At 48.5% G+C, this 15,725-nt stretch overlaps 1 protein-coding gene across 1 annotated transcript; it reads left to right on the top strand.

Annotated features, from left to right (window-relative positions):
• The first annotated feature begins 3,717 nt into the window (after nucleotides 1-3,717).
• LOC34618394 (puromycin-sensitive aminopeptidase) lies at nucleotides 3,718-13,985 on the top strand. Its single transcript, XM_026335453.1, has 15 exons — nucleotides 3,718-3,791; nucleotides 4,037-4,278; nucleotides 7,007-7,103; nucleotides 7,256-7,541; nucleotides 7,976-8,344; nucleotides 8,711-8,896; nucleotides 9,383-9,620; nucleotides 9,880-10,009; nucleotides 10,240-10,476; nucleotides 10,723-10,879; nucleotides 11,113-11,301; nucleotides 11,740-12,123; nucleotides 12,571-12,961; nucleotides 13,297-13,517; nucleotides 13,803-13,985. The coding sequence occupies exons 1-15, from the start codon at nucleotides 3,718-3,720 to the stop codon at nucleotides 13,983-13,985; spliced, it is 3,384 nt and encodes a 1,127-aa protein (XP_026191238.1).
• The last annotated feature ends 1,740 nt before the right edge of the window (nucleotides 13,986-15,725 follow it).

Genomic DNA, 15,725 nt, shown 5'->3' with positions numbered 1-15,725 from the left:
AGGGCACAGTCGCGGAAATGTGCCGCTCCTGCCGTAAGCCGTAACCGCTGGGATGCCCCTGCGAAGAGCCACCCAGCTGTCGGACTGTGGAGCCACCAGCCTAGCGTCGGCAGACATATCGGGAAACGCAAGCGCAGCAAAGCCCAACAGAATAAAGAAGATTCTGGAAAGGAAAGGCGAAGAAAAGGATGTGCTAGAGGGGGAAAGGGCAGCAGTTCTGAGTGCCGCCGCTTAGGGTGCCCGGGGAGGGACAGCAAGGAGTGATGAGAGTGATGATGGAGTGGCGCTAGCAGCGCAAGCAATCCTACTTGCGTCTGAGCCAGTGGCATGCTTGAACGCGATGCAAAGGTCTGGTACGAGGCCCCCCGAGCATCTTCCATGTAGTTCTGATAGCGGGCGAAGATGTGGCGCACTCGCACTGGCAGCCCCCCCTCGTCCATCAGCCCTGGCACGTACTCCTTGGGAACCAACGGCGATAGCGTACGGCCTGCCATTGAGAGAAAGTGACCCCAAGGTGTAGAAGTGACATGCAAGCACGATGCGCACAGGACCAAAACCTTGGCAAGACAAACGCGAGACCGCGCCAGACAGGAGGCCCCTGATGTGCCTTTTAGCGGTGAAGAGGCCCCAATGCCTGGGTTTTAGATTCTGTCGCCCTCTATGTCAGACGAAAGAGCCACTGGGCAGAGCACACGAGGTGACAGCCACTACGGGGCTGCAAGATGTCTGCACACACTGGGACCACTGTCTTTTCACACAGCTGTGGAGAAGGGCACACGGAAGGCCAAGGATAAGCTGCTAGCTGACGCCAAGAAGGCTACGCTTGAGCCATCAGGGTTAGACTGAAACAGACAGAGTCGGGAAAGAGCGCGCGCAGATACTCCAGCTGCCCTTTGGGGAGCATCGGCACAGTGTGCCCTCTGGCGCTAAACACTGCCTTCTGCGCACTCCAACAACGTATTGCGCAGTTTTATGGGAAAGTTCATGCAATGAGAAAGAAGAGATGCATGAAAGTTCTCGTGGATTCCCTTAAATTCGTTCGGGCCGGTCTGCACCCGGACTGCTGGGTTTGAAAGCCGGCGGGACCACTGGAGACCCTCCAAAATGCCGCCACACCAAAATCTAGAAATTCTAAATGAGGAAACTGTTACTATCAGATGCTTCGTCGTGGCTTCTGTGGGGCAGAAGAGAGAAGCACAGGCACCACACAGACCGAGTCTGTGGCTGCGTGGTCCGGACTCGGTGGACCAGATACTTCCTTAGCCACTTCCCTTCTATTTTTAGAAGGTATTGAGGGTGTTTTGTTTCAAGTGACCCTAAATTTTGCGTGCTCATGCATTCGTCTTGCCTCTAATAACGATATTCTGGGCGCCACTTTCTCTAATCGTTGTAAACCTCAAGCCGGCGCGAGCGACCACTACCACGATGTCGAGAGCCAAAGCCTGAGCGATACGCACTACATGATCGATAAAGATTAGCCTTTAGAGTTTTTTAAAGTGTGTTCCATCCAGAGGTGTACCACTTTGCCGAGGTAGTGTTCGGGCGGTCGGCTGCCTTTTCCATTCAGGATACGACATTGATTCTTACTGCAGTTTGCACTGCTGTCTGTGGCCACTATGGCAAACATAAAACGGACAGACGGAGGGAGACAAAAAATAGACTTCTTTTTCTCCCTAACTCTATGCCCTCTCAGATGCCCAAATCGTTAAAACCCGTTTCCTTTCATAGTTCGTAGCAAACCTCCCTCTTACCAGAACATGGATCAGCGGAAGAGCTCGAATGACGAAGCAGAGAATAAGGGACGCCATGTTTGGATTAGGTTTCAAGTGCCTACCAAGTGCTTCAACATAATCACGTGTGATTCTGCCATTGCGACTGTTTTCCGTCATATAAAATACGTGGCAATGAGGCGAAATATGTGTGGTATTTGGCCTCACGCTGAAGTACAAGAAGCAACTGAGACCAAATGAGTTTGCTAGTAAGCGAGCAAGTTTGAGTCAATGCACCACATACATCCACTTCGGCGAGCAGAGGCTTAAGTAAGGGCGATCTCTCACTACTAATTGTTCTATCCTCATGAAAAATGCACTGTGGAAACCGAGCATAACGGGCACCAATAGCACTAGTAAAACAAGCCATCTGAGTGTAGTACTTGCCACTTGAAGCCAAATGGACGGGGATGGGTATTCCTTAGCACAGCGGGCTACGCTCCAGTTCGATACTTTTAACCATACTAGCTGTGTTTACTTGAATATTTTTTTGAAGTTGCCTAATGATTTTGGTCGTTTGCATAATTCATTTGCTGAAGAGTGCTGATAGTTCGATACAATACGAAGTGATGCTCTGTGTGCATCAGGTGCACTGGCCAGCTAGATGTCAATGCTCAACATTATGAGATGGTGTAGCTCACACACCCTAGCTCCCTTCTGTCCTCATACCAGAAACTTTGAAAGGCCCGAACAGCAGAAGGAAGAAGACATCTTTGGAAAAAAGACGCAGAATTCGTTTCTATCAAGTTTGAATTCAGTCTAGGGGAAGGTGTTCGCCTGCCGATACTCTAGGTAAAGCGTTATTTTTTGTAGCACCGAAACCTGTAAGATGTCAGGTTTCCTACAACAGTTGTCTTCTTCATACGTTATTGGCACTTCAATAGTTTATATTGCTTCGGCAATAAGCTGGAACGAATAAAGCCTCTGGAGGTCGACAATGTCAAAACGCCAATGGGCGGCAGACACCCCTTGGAAAGCTGGCGTGAACGCAGCAGCTTCACAACTGGAGAACAGGCATAAGTCGTTCCCTTACACAACGCGCATGAATGCATCGATGAGATGATGAAGACCAGAAAAATATTATGACCAAAAAGAATAGGCAAGTATTCGAAGGTATCAGCAGCCCGTTGGACTTGTGCCACGCTTTGTATATCCAGACGAAAGAAGTGATAAAGAGAAGCGAGTGCTCCTAGTGGCAGGTTATTGGAAAGCTAGACGCTACAATGGCAGCTCTACTAAAGTGGAGAAATGTATCTACCTGCATGGATTAGTGCAGCCAAAGTCTTCACACACTCCCTCTTTCATCAGTCTGAGCGGAGATTAGCTTAGCAGGAAGCTTTGGGATTGTTAAGACGACTAAGCCACAAATATTTATTGGTATATCGGTACATATTTAGCTGTGAAAGTTTGGCTCTGCAAAAGCGACAATGTAAAGGGATGATATCTTAATCAGTGTTTTATTTCGGGCCTACCCGGAAGGCCACCAAACGTGGGTTCGGGATGGTAGACAACCGGGAGCTTAGGCAAGCTCCCAATGGCTCTTCGCATACAATGGACTACTTGAGGCTCAACAATCAAACGAGCGCAACCCCTGAGTCTTAATTTAAAAGGAAAATTGCAGTCGGGATATAGAACCCACGGTTCTTGAAGCCATGCGAACTGACCGTAGCTTAGAGTCGAATCTGACAAGAAGCAAAAGCTAGAGGGAACCTGCGCATTTATGCAGACAGAGGTTCACCTGTGGAGGCTTGCTTGCCAGGACGGGCTAGAAAGAATTAATATCTGGTTTTTAATAACATTTACTTGATATATGATGAGCGGGGTAGAGGTGGTTTCTCAACAAGGTGAGGCAGAGTCTTCATGCGGGAGGCTCAGCAGTGCAAAGATCAGACGGCTGTGAGAATGCTTCCTGTCTCGGTGGCTGAGCAACTGGTTGGATATTTGCAAAATGACGTTCAACGCTCTGCCAAGCAACGATTTAATGAGCGAAGGTCAAGGAGTTCGCGGATATGATAAGTTACTGTAAACTACAAGCAGCCTGGCCACTTTCTAATCATCCAGTACAGTGCATTGAGCCAATCCCCCGGTCAGGTCTACCCCATGCTTCGTGGCATGGAAACCATTCACGGCTTGAGGAGGAGATAGTGCAATAGGCACATGCTTTCAAAGAAGGCAAAGTGCAGGAATTTACACACCGCGCTTGGACATAACTTGGTGTTGACACCAAAAGATAACAGAAGGTAGTACATAACTTGAGCCAAATTTAGCACATTTGAGGAACAAGGCGAGGCCTTTACCCCTGTGCTACGGCAAAGGGGTTGGAAAGTTTTATGGGGTCTCACCATATTACCAACCTTTTATTTCACGAGGTGCTCAGATCGATACTCTCTATATGTATCCACTTCAAAAACAGGAGCATATTGCCTGGATAGAGGAGGCTCATGCCGTACAATGTATGCTTATCTGTCGCCTTCCAATACCTCCGGCACCTCCGCTGCCGGGTGTGGGCGTAATTTCTTCGTGTTAAACTGAGAGTATATGACTTCGAATTAAATACGAGCGCACTAATTAAATCGGCTGCTCTCTTCTGCCACTTGCTTCAACCCATAGTTAGCCCTTGCAATAAGAATGAACGCAGAGTACCTGTACGCTTGCCTGCTGCGTGCACCGTGCAAAGGCTTGGAAAGCACGGAAGTAGGTATAAAAGCTTGCATCCCCTCTGCCTCCATATCCTACTGTTGCAGCTCTATGGAAGGTGGGCAAGAAAGAGAGGTTTCCTATAATGGTTACCTGGTTACTTTCTGCTAAATTTGGTTTTGAGTTTGGGGCATAGGACCTCCGTGCCGAGGACAGAGAGGGTGTGGCATATTTAGGGCTACAACGACCATTCTCTTTGTGGTACCTACTAATGAATTTAATCCAGGCCATAATTTGGATTTTTGAGTTGTATCAGTTTTATTTACTTACTTTAGATTAGTAATAGACTTGTCTGATATTTCCAACACCATACCCAATTGACATTCAAGAATTGATCTCCGCAACCTCATTTTGGATATAAAATTAGAACCTGAAGCTGTAAGTTACAGCACTCTCGGCATATATATTGGGGACTGAGTTGTACTGACTATGTAATCTAGAAAATATTGGATGTTGAAAGGTTGTACCATGCATAAGTAGGAGGCAGCACAAAATGGTCGGGTAAACTCACCTTTTAAAACAGCATACAGAGTGCCAAAGACATATATGATTGTTTTGCTGGCTTTACGCTACGAAGCTCTGGGGATTGAAAATATGTTTTGTCAGCTACCGTTCCACCGTCCTTCGTAAATCTACGAATCGGAAATCCAAACCAGCTAAAGGATGAGGGGCTCTTTTCATCTGCAGGAAACAAGACAACTGCCTCTCGCTCCCGCAAGATGCTTTCAGAAAAACAGCCTTGCTTTCACTACAGGTATGGTATAATAGCTCTCCCCAAAGATCTGAGTGGAACTGCTCAATGTCGAGCTACTTAGCGTGCAAGTTCAGGCACATACGCCAGGCAATACTCCTCGTACATCATGCGCAAACACAGAGGGATTAAAGAAAAGGCATTAATATCGTTACCATTCTCCTATGTCTTTTGTAAGTTCAGCCCTAGCTAAATTCCCAATTGGTGTAGCAGCCCAAGCCACAGTTTGGCACTTTCTCGTACCTTTTTTGATTAAAATACGTTAGTAACGAAAAGCTTAATCGCTATGCCTGTTCGCACCTCTTATTTAGGGAAAAGCATTGTCAAATCGATGCAAAAAGAGGCAGTGCTGTGCGCATGTGTGTTGGAAACTGTGTGTAAGTAGCTGTGAAGCACATAGTGCCTGGAGGGTGCAGCTACACGCACCCTAGCTGTCGCTCTGTCCTCATGTGGGAAGCTTCGGGGGCGCGAGAAGGGGAGCAAGGAGAGATATTTTTGGTAAAAAGCACTCCGCACTTATGTTTTATGTTTGTATTGAGTATGAATTCGGTGACACTGTGCCAAGACCTTTGATAGCCCTTTCATTTACTTGCCCAAAAAGTTTGGTGGACCTGGCCAAATAGGAGTTGGGCGAAACGGGATGCAAGTCGCTGCACTGTTTGAGCAGTCCTAGGATCCACACACAGCCATGTGGAGTAATTGTGCAGGTGCACTCAGTGTTTTTACTCGGCTTAGTAATGACCTGACTCCGCGAAAATATGACATCAGTACGTGCAAAACATACACTTGATCACTGATTAGCTATTGATCCATGCAACTAGTATAGCGGGAAACGAGTTAAGCGTATCTGTTTCCTCCGTAAACTTCGTCCATTATGCCCGCTGGGGATCGCTTAACACGGATTGCAGATTGTGGTTGAAGTATTTAAATAGCTTCACCACCTGAGAGATTATAAAGACGGCGAAACATTCTATCTCAATGACGAATCCTTTTTTGTGTGTCCGTCTGCTGAATCGTACTATGCCTTCTACGGAATGCTTCCCTGGCAGAGTGCACTATACGCGCTACGTCATCGCCCTTAGTCCTCAAGCCCATGGTTTGACTAAAAAAGGTTGGTATTGCACCCACGAAGTAATGCAACAAGCATTTAATTCAGAATCAGTTGGAGCATAGAATTGGTGAAGAGTAACAAACATACACGGGGAGCCAAACACTACACTCAGGAGTGCCGACAGCTCCCATGCCAGTACAGTAGCCAAGGATCGCCCAAGGGACCCGCAGCGCGGAGAGACTCCTGAAGCACCTTCAATGGAGGCCGGCTTAAATTAACAAAATATACCCATTCACTAACGGGGGCACAATAGAAAGGAGCTCCCACAGACGTGAGTCGGGCGAATGCGCGGTATTGGGGGACTCGAGGGGTACAAGTTCGACGCACAACGAACTGCCCTTATTGGTTAGGGCAGGCTAAGCATGATGCGAAATTGGATGGGGCTAAGAGCATGCACGTTTGCACCATGAATATCGCCGTCCGTGCGGCTATCGGCATCGCACTGTTGCCCATACTACTGAGCTCGGCATGCCCCCTTTTCCCAGGTACGGCAGATATGCTAGAGCCTAAAGGACGCCTTAGCATCCCATCACATACGCTGCTAACACCCGAAATTCATCTAATGAAAAGGAAGACCTTGTTAATGGGGGGGCAGGGTTGAGGGGGAGTTGAATGAGGCCCCATTCAGGGGGGTCTGCTGTACACCTTCGTCACGTGTGGAGAGGCTTCCTTTCCCAGTGCTCCTCTTCCTCGACACCCATCAATTTGCTGCTGGGGAGGCCGTGAAATTTGCCGATCAATCCAGACCGATCATTGAAAACAGTGCTGTTCACAGGTGGGCGTCAGCGTCAGGACTATTTTTGCTCGATGCGCTTGGTTTTCTGCAGTGGTTCTTGCGCGAAGTACGCCTAGCTCTCCTCATGATGCACTTGGAAACGGGGGGCAGGGGTCCCTGTTGCTGGAGCTGCTGTCCTCTTCTCCCCCTAGGTGGCGACGGGAGAGTCCCACAACGGATGCAGCAGCAGTAGATCGAGCTGCAGAACTTCTGCAGTGGCAGTTACCACATTTGGACTTTGCCGAGGCGTCAGCTCCCCAAATTCTTCTAGATCAGAAGGAGAAAGAAGGGGAGGAAGAGCGAAATGGGCTGCCACTACGCGAGCACCACGAGGATCATATCTATGCTTCTAAGGTTTTTAGGGAGAGCTACTCACCCCCAAGCTTTCTGGTGGACTCTGTGAAGCTAGTCGTAAAGCTTGATTTCTTCGACACCAAGGTGAGCTCGAGTATTATAGAGACAACGAGGTGTACGCCCATCCAGTATGCAAAAAGTATCCTATCTCCGCACAGTCAGCTTCTGGTTTCGTCTTTTTCAATTGAACCAGAGAGTGTATTTTGGTGGGCTCTCTTCATGGAGCGACGCACGCACAGTCCTCAATCCATGTGTGTCTGAGGGTGTAAACATGGCAAGGTGCCATTCAAGTAGAAGGCACAAGGACACAGCTTGGGCGGAAGTTTGTGTAGCTAGCTAGATTCACGTCTTCATCGCCTGCCTACCCCGTGTAGTCTGTGTTTGTCATTGAACCAAGCATCGTTTCCCGCAAAGCCGACCGCCTCTTTCTCATCCTGTGCACGCATTTGTGTATCGGGCCCACTGGACTCCAGCAGTGTCTCAATTTCTCACTATCCCTATCTGTCTTGGTTCGCCAGGTCTTGTCTCGCTTAGTGTTACACCGTGCGCCTTCTGCACCGCCCCAAGATCTCGTGTTGGACGGGGAAGACTTGGAACTCGATCAGGTGGTTCTAAACGGCAAGTTGTTGCTGTCCGATCCAATTGATGGCTTTTCTCTTCGCCAGGAGGAAGGACAGTTGGTAATCCCTCAGAAGCTCCTGCCACGGGATGGAGATACACCGTTCGAGCTCTTAATTGATGTATCCCTGAAGCCGATGGAAAATCGGTGGCGAAAGGGGCTCTTCATCTCACAGCATAGTCTCATTACGCAGTGCGAGCCTGAAGGATTTCGAGCGATCACCTTTTTCTTGGACAGACCGGACATCCTAGCCAGATTCTACGTACGCGTGCATGATGGGCAGGGAGAAATAGAGGGATGGAGAAGCTGCCTTCAGGGAGGTAGAGGGATGACATGCATATGTATGTATCTGTGTATCTATATTGAGAGAGCTAAGAGCACGACGGAGGGAGGGGGGCATGCGCGGGAGCTGCACAGAGAGGGATTATGAAGGTGGGAGAGAGCATAAAGGCGCATGAGGGGAGAGTGCAGCGGGTGAAAGAGAAGAGGAGTAGACCTTTGAGGACACAGGAGCTAATGAAGGAATGCGTATACTACTGCAGAGGGAAATTTTCTTGTAGATCAGCAGCTTTTGTATATTGCTACGATATTGCTTCATATCGATGCTGGTTTGCCGGTGTATGTACAGGTGCAGCTTGAGGCAGACATGAAGACGTTCCCTGTGCTTCTTAGCAACGGAAATAAAGTAGCGGAAGGCCCAATCGACTGGTCCCCTGGGAAGCACTTCGTGGTCTTTGACGATCCCCATCCCAAGCCTTGCGACTACTTTGGAATTGTTGCAGGGAACTTTGGGGCTTTGAAGGCTGGAATTATGACACAGGCCAGTCACTGCTGTTGCTGCCTTCATCGTGTTTCCAGTCAATTTGTTATTACTTAAGCCAGATGGGCAGACTTGTCCAAATATGTCCTTGAAGCCTTTGCGAAAGCTGCACCCGTGGAGGCACTACACTCTCGAGACCGGTTGTCGAGCTTTCTTTAAGCCATCTTGAGTATTGCATGCATTGAGTCGTGATTTAATGGAGCACTTTTCGTGGGGTACAAGTTTGTTCTGAAGGCTCTGCCGCCTTGACCGCTCAAGGTATATCAGTTTATTTCTTGTGGGCTTTTTAGCTCTTGCAATTCCCATCGATGTCTGCCTCCGCCCCAACCCGCACCGCCCCCTTCTCTGGGCCCGCTTGTCATATCTCTCTTTCTTGAATATGACTTCGTGGCTGTGTTTCTTCAAACATTCGGTTCCCCGACTGTGGCTGCTCTGCAGCGGCTACTTCTCACTGGGTGTGGCCGTTTCTGTTCTGTGTCTTTTCAGGGAGGCCGTCTGGTAACCCTCCAATTCTATAGCAAGCTGGCGGATGTGTGGAAGTTGAACTGGGCCCTTGAATCTCTAAAGAAGAGTATGCGGTGGGACGAGGAAAATTTTAACATTGAATATGACTTGGATCTATTAAGCGTTGTTTGCGTTGAGGACTTTGGGGGCCAAATGGCAAACAAAGGGCTCTTTATCTTCGACTGCGACGCTCTGCTTGTGGACCCCAAAACGAACACTGGTACGGTCTCCTGCTGCTCTCTGCCCCTTGTTGCTGACTCCTTCTCCATGTTTTGCTCATTCCTCCAGTTGCTCCATATTAATTTGGTGTGTTTGCTTCCCTATCCTACAGGTGTTGTAGCCGTGTCTTGTTGTGTAATGCATCTGCATTCTCTGTTACTTCGTGCCCCCCGCACCTCTTTTTCTTTTTCCGTATCTTCGGGATTGGACGCGGTGGAGTCCACCGTGTATGTTTTCCCGCTTGGCCTTTTATTTGCCAGATAATAAGCGCCCGAGAAGAGTGGGGGAAAGGGGTGCTGTTTTTTTCGCAGACGCCGATCTCTACAAAGTCATGTCCGCCGTCGCACACGAATATTTCCGCAACTGGGCAGGCAGTCGTGTTGCAGTGCGGTGCGTCTTGGCTCTTAAAATTTCCGCTTCAACTCTTTCTGCACATCTCGTCCCTCTTTAGATTTTCCGCTGGCTGCTATCCTGCTCTTCCAGTCATCCTCTCCACGCGTATGCCCTTGTTCAATATGTTGGTCGCAGCGACAAAATTATTTTTCGCATTGCCTGGCTTCGGCGTGTGCAAATGTATTTGCATGAGCGCGTTTCTTTATGGTCTACTATTGTCTCTTCAGAGACCGGTTCCAGCTGAGCCTGACCGAGGGTTTGACGAAGTTAAGGGAATCTCTCTTCACTGCAGCAATGGCTGCCCCAGGGGACCGTCGAGTTAGCGGTGTGCGCTACATTTTCTCGAAAATCTTTCGATTGGATCAAAGTTCGAGGGCGAAGCCGCTGAGGCCCGACAGCTATGGAGACGTTTACGAGCTCTACAGCCCGGCCTTACACTGGAAGGCTGCCGAGGTCATGCGCGCGTAAGGATTAACTTATCTAGGCACCTGGGAAAATCCCCTTATCAGTTCCTCCTGTATAGAGATGAGCAGGTTTGGCTAGGCGGCGTGTAGAAAGTATCGGACACGAAGGAGAACAGTGGCAGGCATAGAAGCCTCCAGAGTGATGGTTCAAAGTTATCAGAGAGAGAACGCCGGTCAGGTAGAGTCTCAGGATTTTAATGAAGCCAGGAGGTTGACGCAGCCTCTCGAGTTGTTTGCGGGGTTCAGGTATCAAACGTTGTTGGGGGAAGATGGGTTTCGACGCGGTCTTTCTTTGTATCTAGCGAGACATGACGGAGAGGCAGTGACGATAGACGACTTTCGAAAGGCCATGGAAGACGCCAACGGTCTGGACCTCAAGCAGTTCAACCGCTGGTATTCTCAGGTTAGAAGCAAACAGGAGAGACAGGGAGACCGTAGATAGACAAAACAACCGTCATAAGACAGAAGGCGCTACCGGATCGCAGTTCGGTTTGTGCCTGTTCATCTCTGATTTGCTCTGAGCTGGGCATGTTGGTGGCAGGGAGAAGGCTGGAAATTGCCAGACCGCATGATGAAAGAGGTGCAAGAAACCAGATGCGTGGATTTTGAGTCTCGAGGATATTTCTGCTTGCTCAGGCGGGGACACCCGAGGTGCGGGTAGAGCAGGCGACGTACAATCCAAACTTCAAGACCTTCACACTAACCCTGTCGCAGCATACTCCCCCCACCCGCAGTCAGCCTACCAAACTTCCTCTGATGATACCTATGAAGTTTGGACTCATCGGTAAAATAAGCAAAAAGGACCTCCTTGACCCACCCACCATGGTACGGCATAGGTAACGAGTGCTGCGCGTGTATTTTTTTGCACCAAAGCTCATCTGTTGTGTGCGCCTTTGAGTGCCTCTCTGTCTTCGCTGCTCTAAATTCCAAGGCCCCCGCTAACCCGGCCGCCTTACTGCGCGAATGGAGTCTCTCCCTCCTTTGGAGGGCGAGTTGGACTGTGGGCAAGATGCACCAAGTCAGATGTGGCTCAAGGCTATCTTCTTGACCGCTATTTTTGAACCCGTGTCTCACTTGCTTTGTGGTTTTATCTACTTTCAAGCTCAGTGGATAAGGAAGTACACAATGCGGCACCCTCTTTGTTGAGCACACATGACTCGATTGCTGGATTCGAGCTCTGGTATATTCCGAACTGTCTTATGGTGAATTTAGGGCGGTACATCCATGAAATATATCCTGCATTCGCCTTCCTATTATTTTCAGGTTCTCGCACTAACGAGCGAAAAGAAGACGACGGTGGTGTTGGACGTAGAGGAGGACTGCGTGCTCTCTGTACATCGCGAGTTCGCTGCACCCGTGAAGTTTTATGAACCCCTGTCGGAAGAGCAGAGAGCCTTTCTTCTTGCTTATGATACCGATCCAGTCAACAAGTGGCGCTCGGCAAACGTTCTTTTCGTGTCCTTCATTCTATCACGCGCGGTTCTTGCCCGACAAAACCCCAATGCAGTTTTCGCTCCTCTTCCCGTACATTTCATAGAAGCACTGAGAACCGTTCTACGAGACGAAACTACTGCGGGTTCCATAAAGGCGAGCCGCTTTCCTGCCCCTGTGTCTTCTTTAATACATGAAGGTGTCCATTCGAAAACAGCAAACAAAGAGCGGCTGTCCTCATTTGCTTGCATGTTTTTGAGCAAGTCCTACGCGTAGGCTTGGAGCAATACCCTTGCTTAGCATCGGCAACTGCACAGAATCTACAAATGCGACTGCCCATCTATAGCTCACAAGGCCTTGGAGGGTGAATGTGCATGCGTATCTGTGTTCATTCTTGAACACATATTTGCTTGTGTGCGTGCACCTCTCTGTTGTTCTAATATGTACGTGAAAAGATGTGTATACTTGCTTGTATTCCATGTTGATAGCAAGTGTATTCGCGCGGACAACGGCATCTACTTCTGACTTTGTGTAGTAGATTTATCTCTACCAATGCAAGTATATTCGGTGTATCTGTACTTACCTACGAATTTTGGGCATTGTTCTATTCGTCCTTCTGCATTTGTCAATTAGGGCGTATTCCTCTGTTTTGTGCGATTGCAGGCTCTCACATTGATGGTTCCCAAAGTCAGGGATTTGTCCAGGAAATTTCGCCCTTTGGACCCCGATGCACTGCATTTTGCCCGTCGCTCCGTTATCCGCGAAGTCCGGGCTGCTTTGATGGAAGAACTGGTTTTTCTTTTTGACGAGGTGTATACCTCTGCACCTGGAGCTAACTGTCATGACAGGGAGGAGCTGTCCAGGCGTCGTCTGCAGAACGCTTTGTTGTTCTATTTGTCCGAGACAAGAGATAGCGAGGCAGCAGAAAGGGCCTATAAATACTTCTTTCATGCGCAGTGCATGACAGACAAGTACCACGCACTTATAGCACTCTCCGGCATGGAGCATCCTTTGAGACAAAAGGCGTTGGATCGTTTTTATATGGAAGCCAAGGGTGAGCAGCATGCTCTCTCGCCCCTCTAGATTTTTTCTGTTTGTTCTTCATGTTCTCGACCTCCACATAGTTACTCATACAATTTTGCGTGTAGCCATCGTAGAAGAGTCGTCTACCAGCGCCCAGCTATCTTACTTGTCATCTTTCTCTGACAAGCTGGCTTACTAGTTTGCTCAGAAAACTTCCAGCCCCCACAGCACCTGCAACCTCTCCTTCTTGTAGTGTATACCCCTCTGTTGTCTACTCTTACCCTCCCTTCTGTGGGATATTGTTGTACATAGGATGCTTTCCGTCAGTACAACAGCCTGTGTCGGTCTCTTTATTTTTACTCTTAGGTAACCAGCGCCTAGTAAACAGTTGGTTCAGCGTGCAGGCGAGTGCCGACCTGCCTGATCAAGTGGAGAGAATGCGGCAGCTGCAGCAGCACCGCGAGTTCTCCTTCTCCAACCCAAGCAATGTCCGGTCTCTTCTGTTTGATTTCGTGCACACGAATGACGTGCACTTCCATCGTACAGATGGAGAGGGCTACAAACTCTTGGCAGATGCTATAGTGGAAGTAAGCAGGAAAAGGGGAAAAGGTTTACACTTGTCAGTCTTGGTGTGTATTACTGCACTCGGTTTAAGACGGAATCGCTTAGAATGTCTCTGTCTTACGTTTGTTCCTTCTTGTTGCAAGCATGGGTTTTCGTAGTCTGCCTTGCCCGAATCTTAAAGTGGTCCAAGTGTGTTCCTTCGCGTGCCCCCGTTCCGCGTACCTTGTTGGAATTCTTCTTAGGTGGAACATTTTACTCGGCTTCATCCGTTTGCTGTTGCTTTGTGCGGTTGCTCTGTATGCGTGCAGCTTGATCGGTTGCACAGCCTCCAAGCATTAAACGGGGCGAAGCTGTTCTTTGGATGGCGTGACATGGATGCACGCAGACAGTTGTTGATGCAGAAGCAAATCTCCCGCTTACTCGAAGATCGATCTCTCTCCGATGGCGTTCGTAAGGTCCTCTCTGACGCCTTAGGGAGAACAAGTGGGTAGAAAAGATATGAAGCGCCTGACCGTGTTGTGTTTTGTTGTTTGCACTTTGTTGTCTCCAGTATTGGCTGTTTCACTGTGGCTGACCCCATCTTATTTTTTGCAGTATATGATGAACTACAGTGGCTTCTCCTGCTTATGTTGTCTCGCCCTGACATTTTTATGTGTTTTACGCAAGCGCGGGGTACAAGGAAAGGTAACGAGCATTGACCCTTCTTTTGGGGGGGGGGGTGAGGGAGTCCCTCTTCGAGACATTGGAAGCCTCAGCAAGAAATCCAAGTCTCTTCTACCGATAACTTATGTGCTGCCTGTAGAGCAGCACATGGTCTTCGCTGTGTGGAAACATGTGTGTTTCATGTAGAGAGACAGCAATGTCTGCGGTACAGAGGCATTTGGGCTGTCCTGAAATAGATACAAGTCTATTGTGTGTCTGTTTTTGGTTGTTGTCACCTTAAGAGACAACTGGTTAGCTACTGCATGTGTTTTAAGTTATATCATGGTAGTTCGACTGGCCATATGCCCTACCTAGGACGCAGGAAAGCCGTTCTGAACAGCCCGGATAGGATAGAAGCGACAGAAGATGAAGCCACATCACTCACACCACCTGAAAGCGCCGTAGAACCTTGTCAGACAATCTGTAGCTCCTTTATTTGTCATAAGATGCGTAAAGGCACACAGAAGCAGCGAATCCCATAAGAAATTAAGGATCCATAGGTCTTCCGACAGCAAAATTTATTGGTTTTTCGCGTGATCCAACGAAGTCAATCTTGCCGCAAATTTGAAGCCTAGTCCATGCATATAAATCCACAAAAATTGCACAGAAAAGGGTGGGGTCCTTTGTTTGTAAGTCAATGCCCTAGAGTAAACACCTTATGCACCTTGCAGACCACAGCGTCCATTTTATCTTGCACTCATATCTGCATTGGCTTGTTGTGAGCTTATCGGTTCGCTGCATGTCCTATTTCCTGACCTTATTCATCCGCCAAGTAAGATTGTAAAGGTTTAATTCTTTCTAGCCTCGCCTAATGGACGATTCCAGCGTCCTCGTATGTTTCAATTGACTGTAAACGCAAACTTTGTGAATTTGGAAGTAGAGATTCCACTTTTGGCCTTTTAGTTGCTGCCAGCCCTCCATCAAACGACCCAGGAGATTTAGCGAAATTAAAATAGCGGGTCTCAAGGGGGTGGTTCAGCACGTGATGAAAGGCGGAAAAAACGAAGAAGAATGCGCAGCGGTGAGCTATGCTTGCCCTTCAGCAGCTGAAGTAAGGCAGTGGTCATTTCACTCTTTGTAGATCCCAGCAACCAGAGGTGCAGGTACGATATTTGAAAGCACCCTTTTACTTTGTACAAAAGGACCGACACAGAACTGTTCAAAGCCCGATTCGTAGAGTCATAGTCTTGCTTTTCACCACGACCGTCCAGAGGTAGGGTAAAACAGTATTTAAGCATTGAAAATATCAGTACGCAGTAGGGCCCCCGCAAAAAGCCTTGCATGTAGGCCTATGAATATTACTAAGTCAATGCAGGTGGCGGAGGAGTCGCATGAGCTCCCATGGGGCGCACAGACAACGTTCACAATATCCTAAAATGATTCGAAGAAGGCCACAAAACTGTGCTTGAAGGTTAACTTATCTAGAGGATTCGAGTGAGAAGGCTGCTGCTCTCTGCAATGGATGTGCTAATTTTGATATTGCACTGTGCAGGCTCTTCTTCAGCGTTCTTTACGTGCCATCTATCTAA

This window comes from Cyclospora cayetanensis, unplaced genomic scaffold, assembly GCF_002999335.1.
Source record: "Cyclospora cayetanensis isolate NF1_C8 unplaced genomic scaffold, CcayRef3 CcayRef3_contig_7, whole genome shotgun sequence".
Lineage (NCBI taxonomy): Eukaryota > Apicomplexa > Conoidasida > Eucoccidiorida > Eimeriidae > Cyclospora > Cyclospora cayetanensis.
The sequence above is the reverse complement of the archived record's forward strand: the minus strand, read 5'-3'. Positions and strand labels throughout refer to the sequence as shown.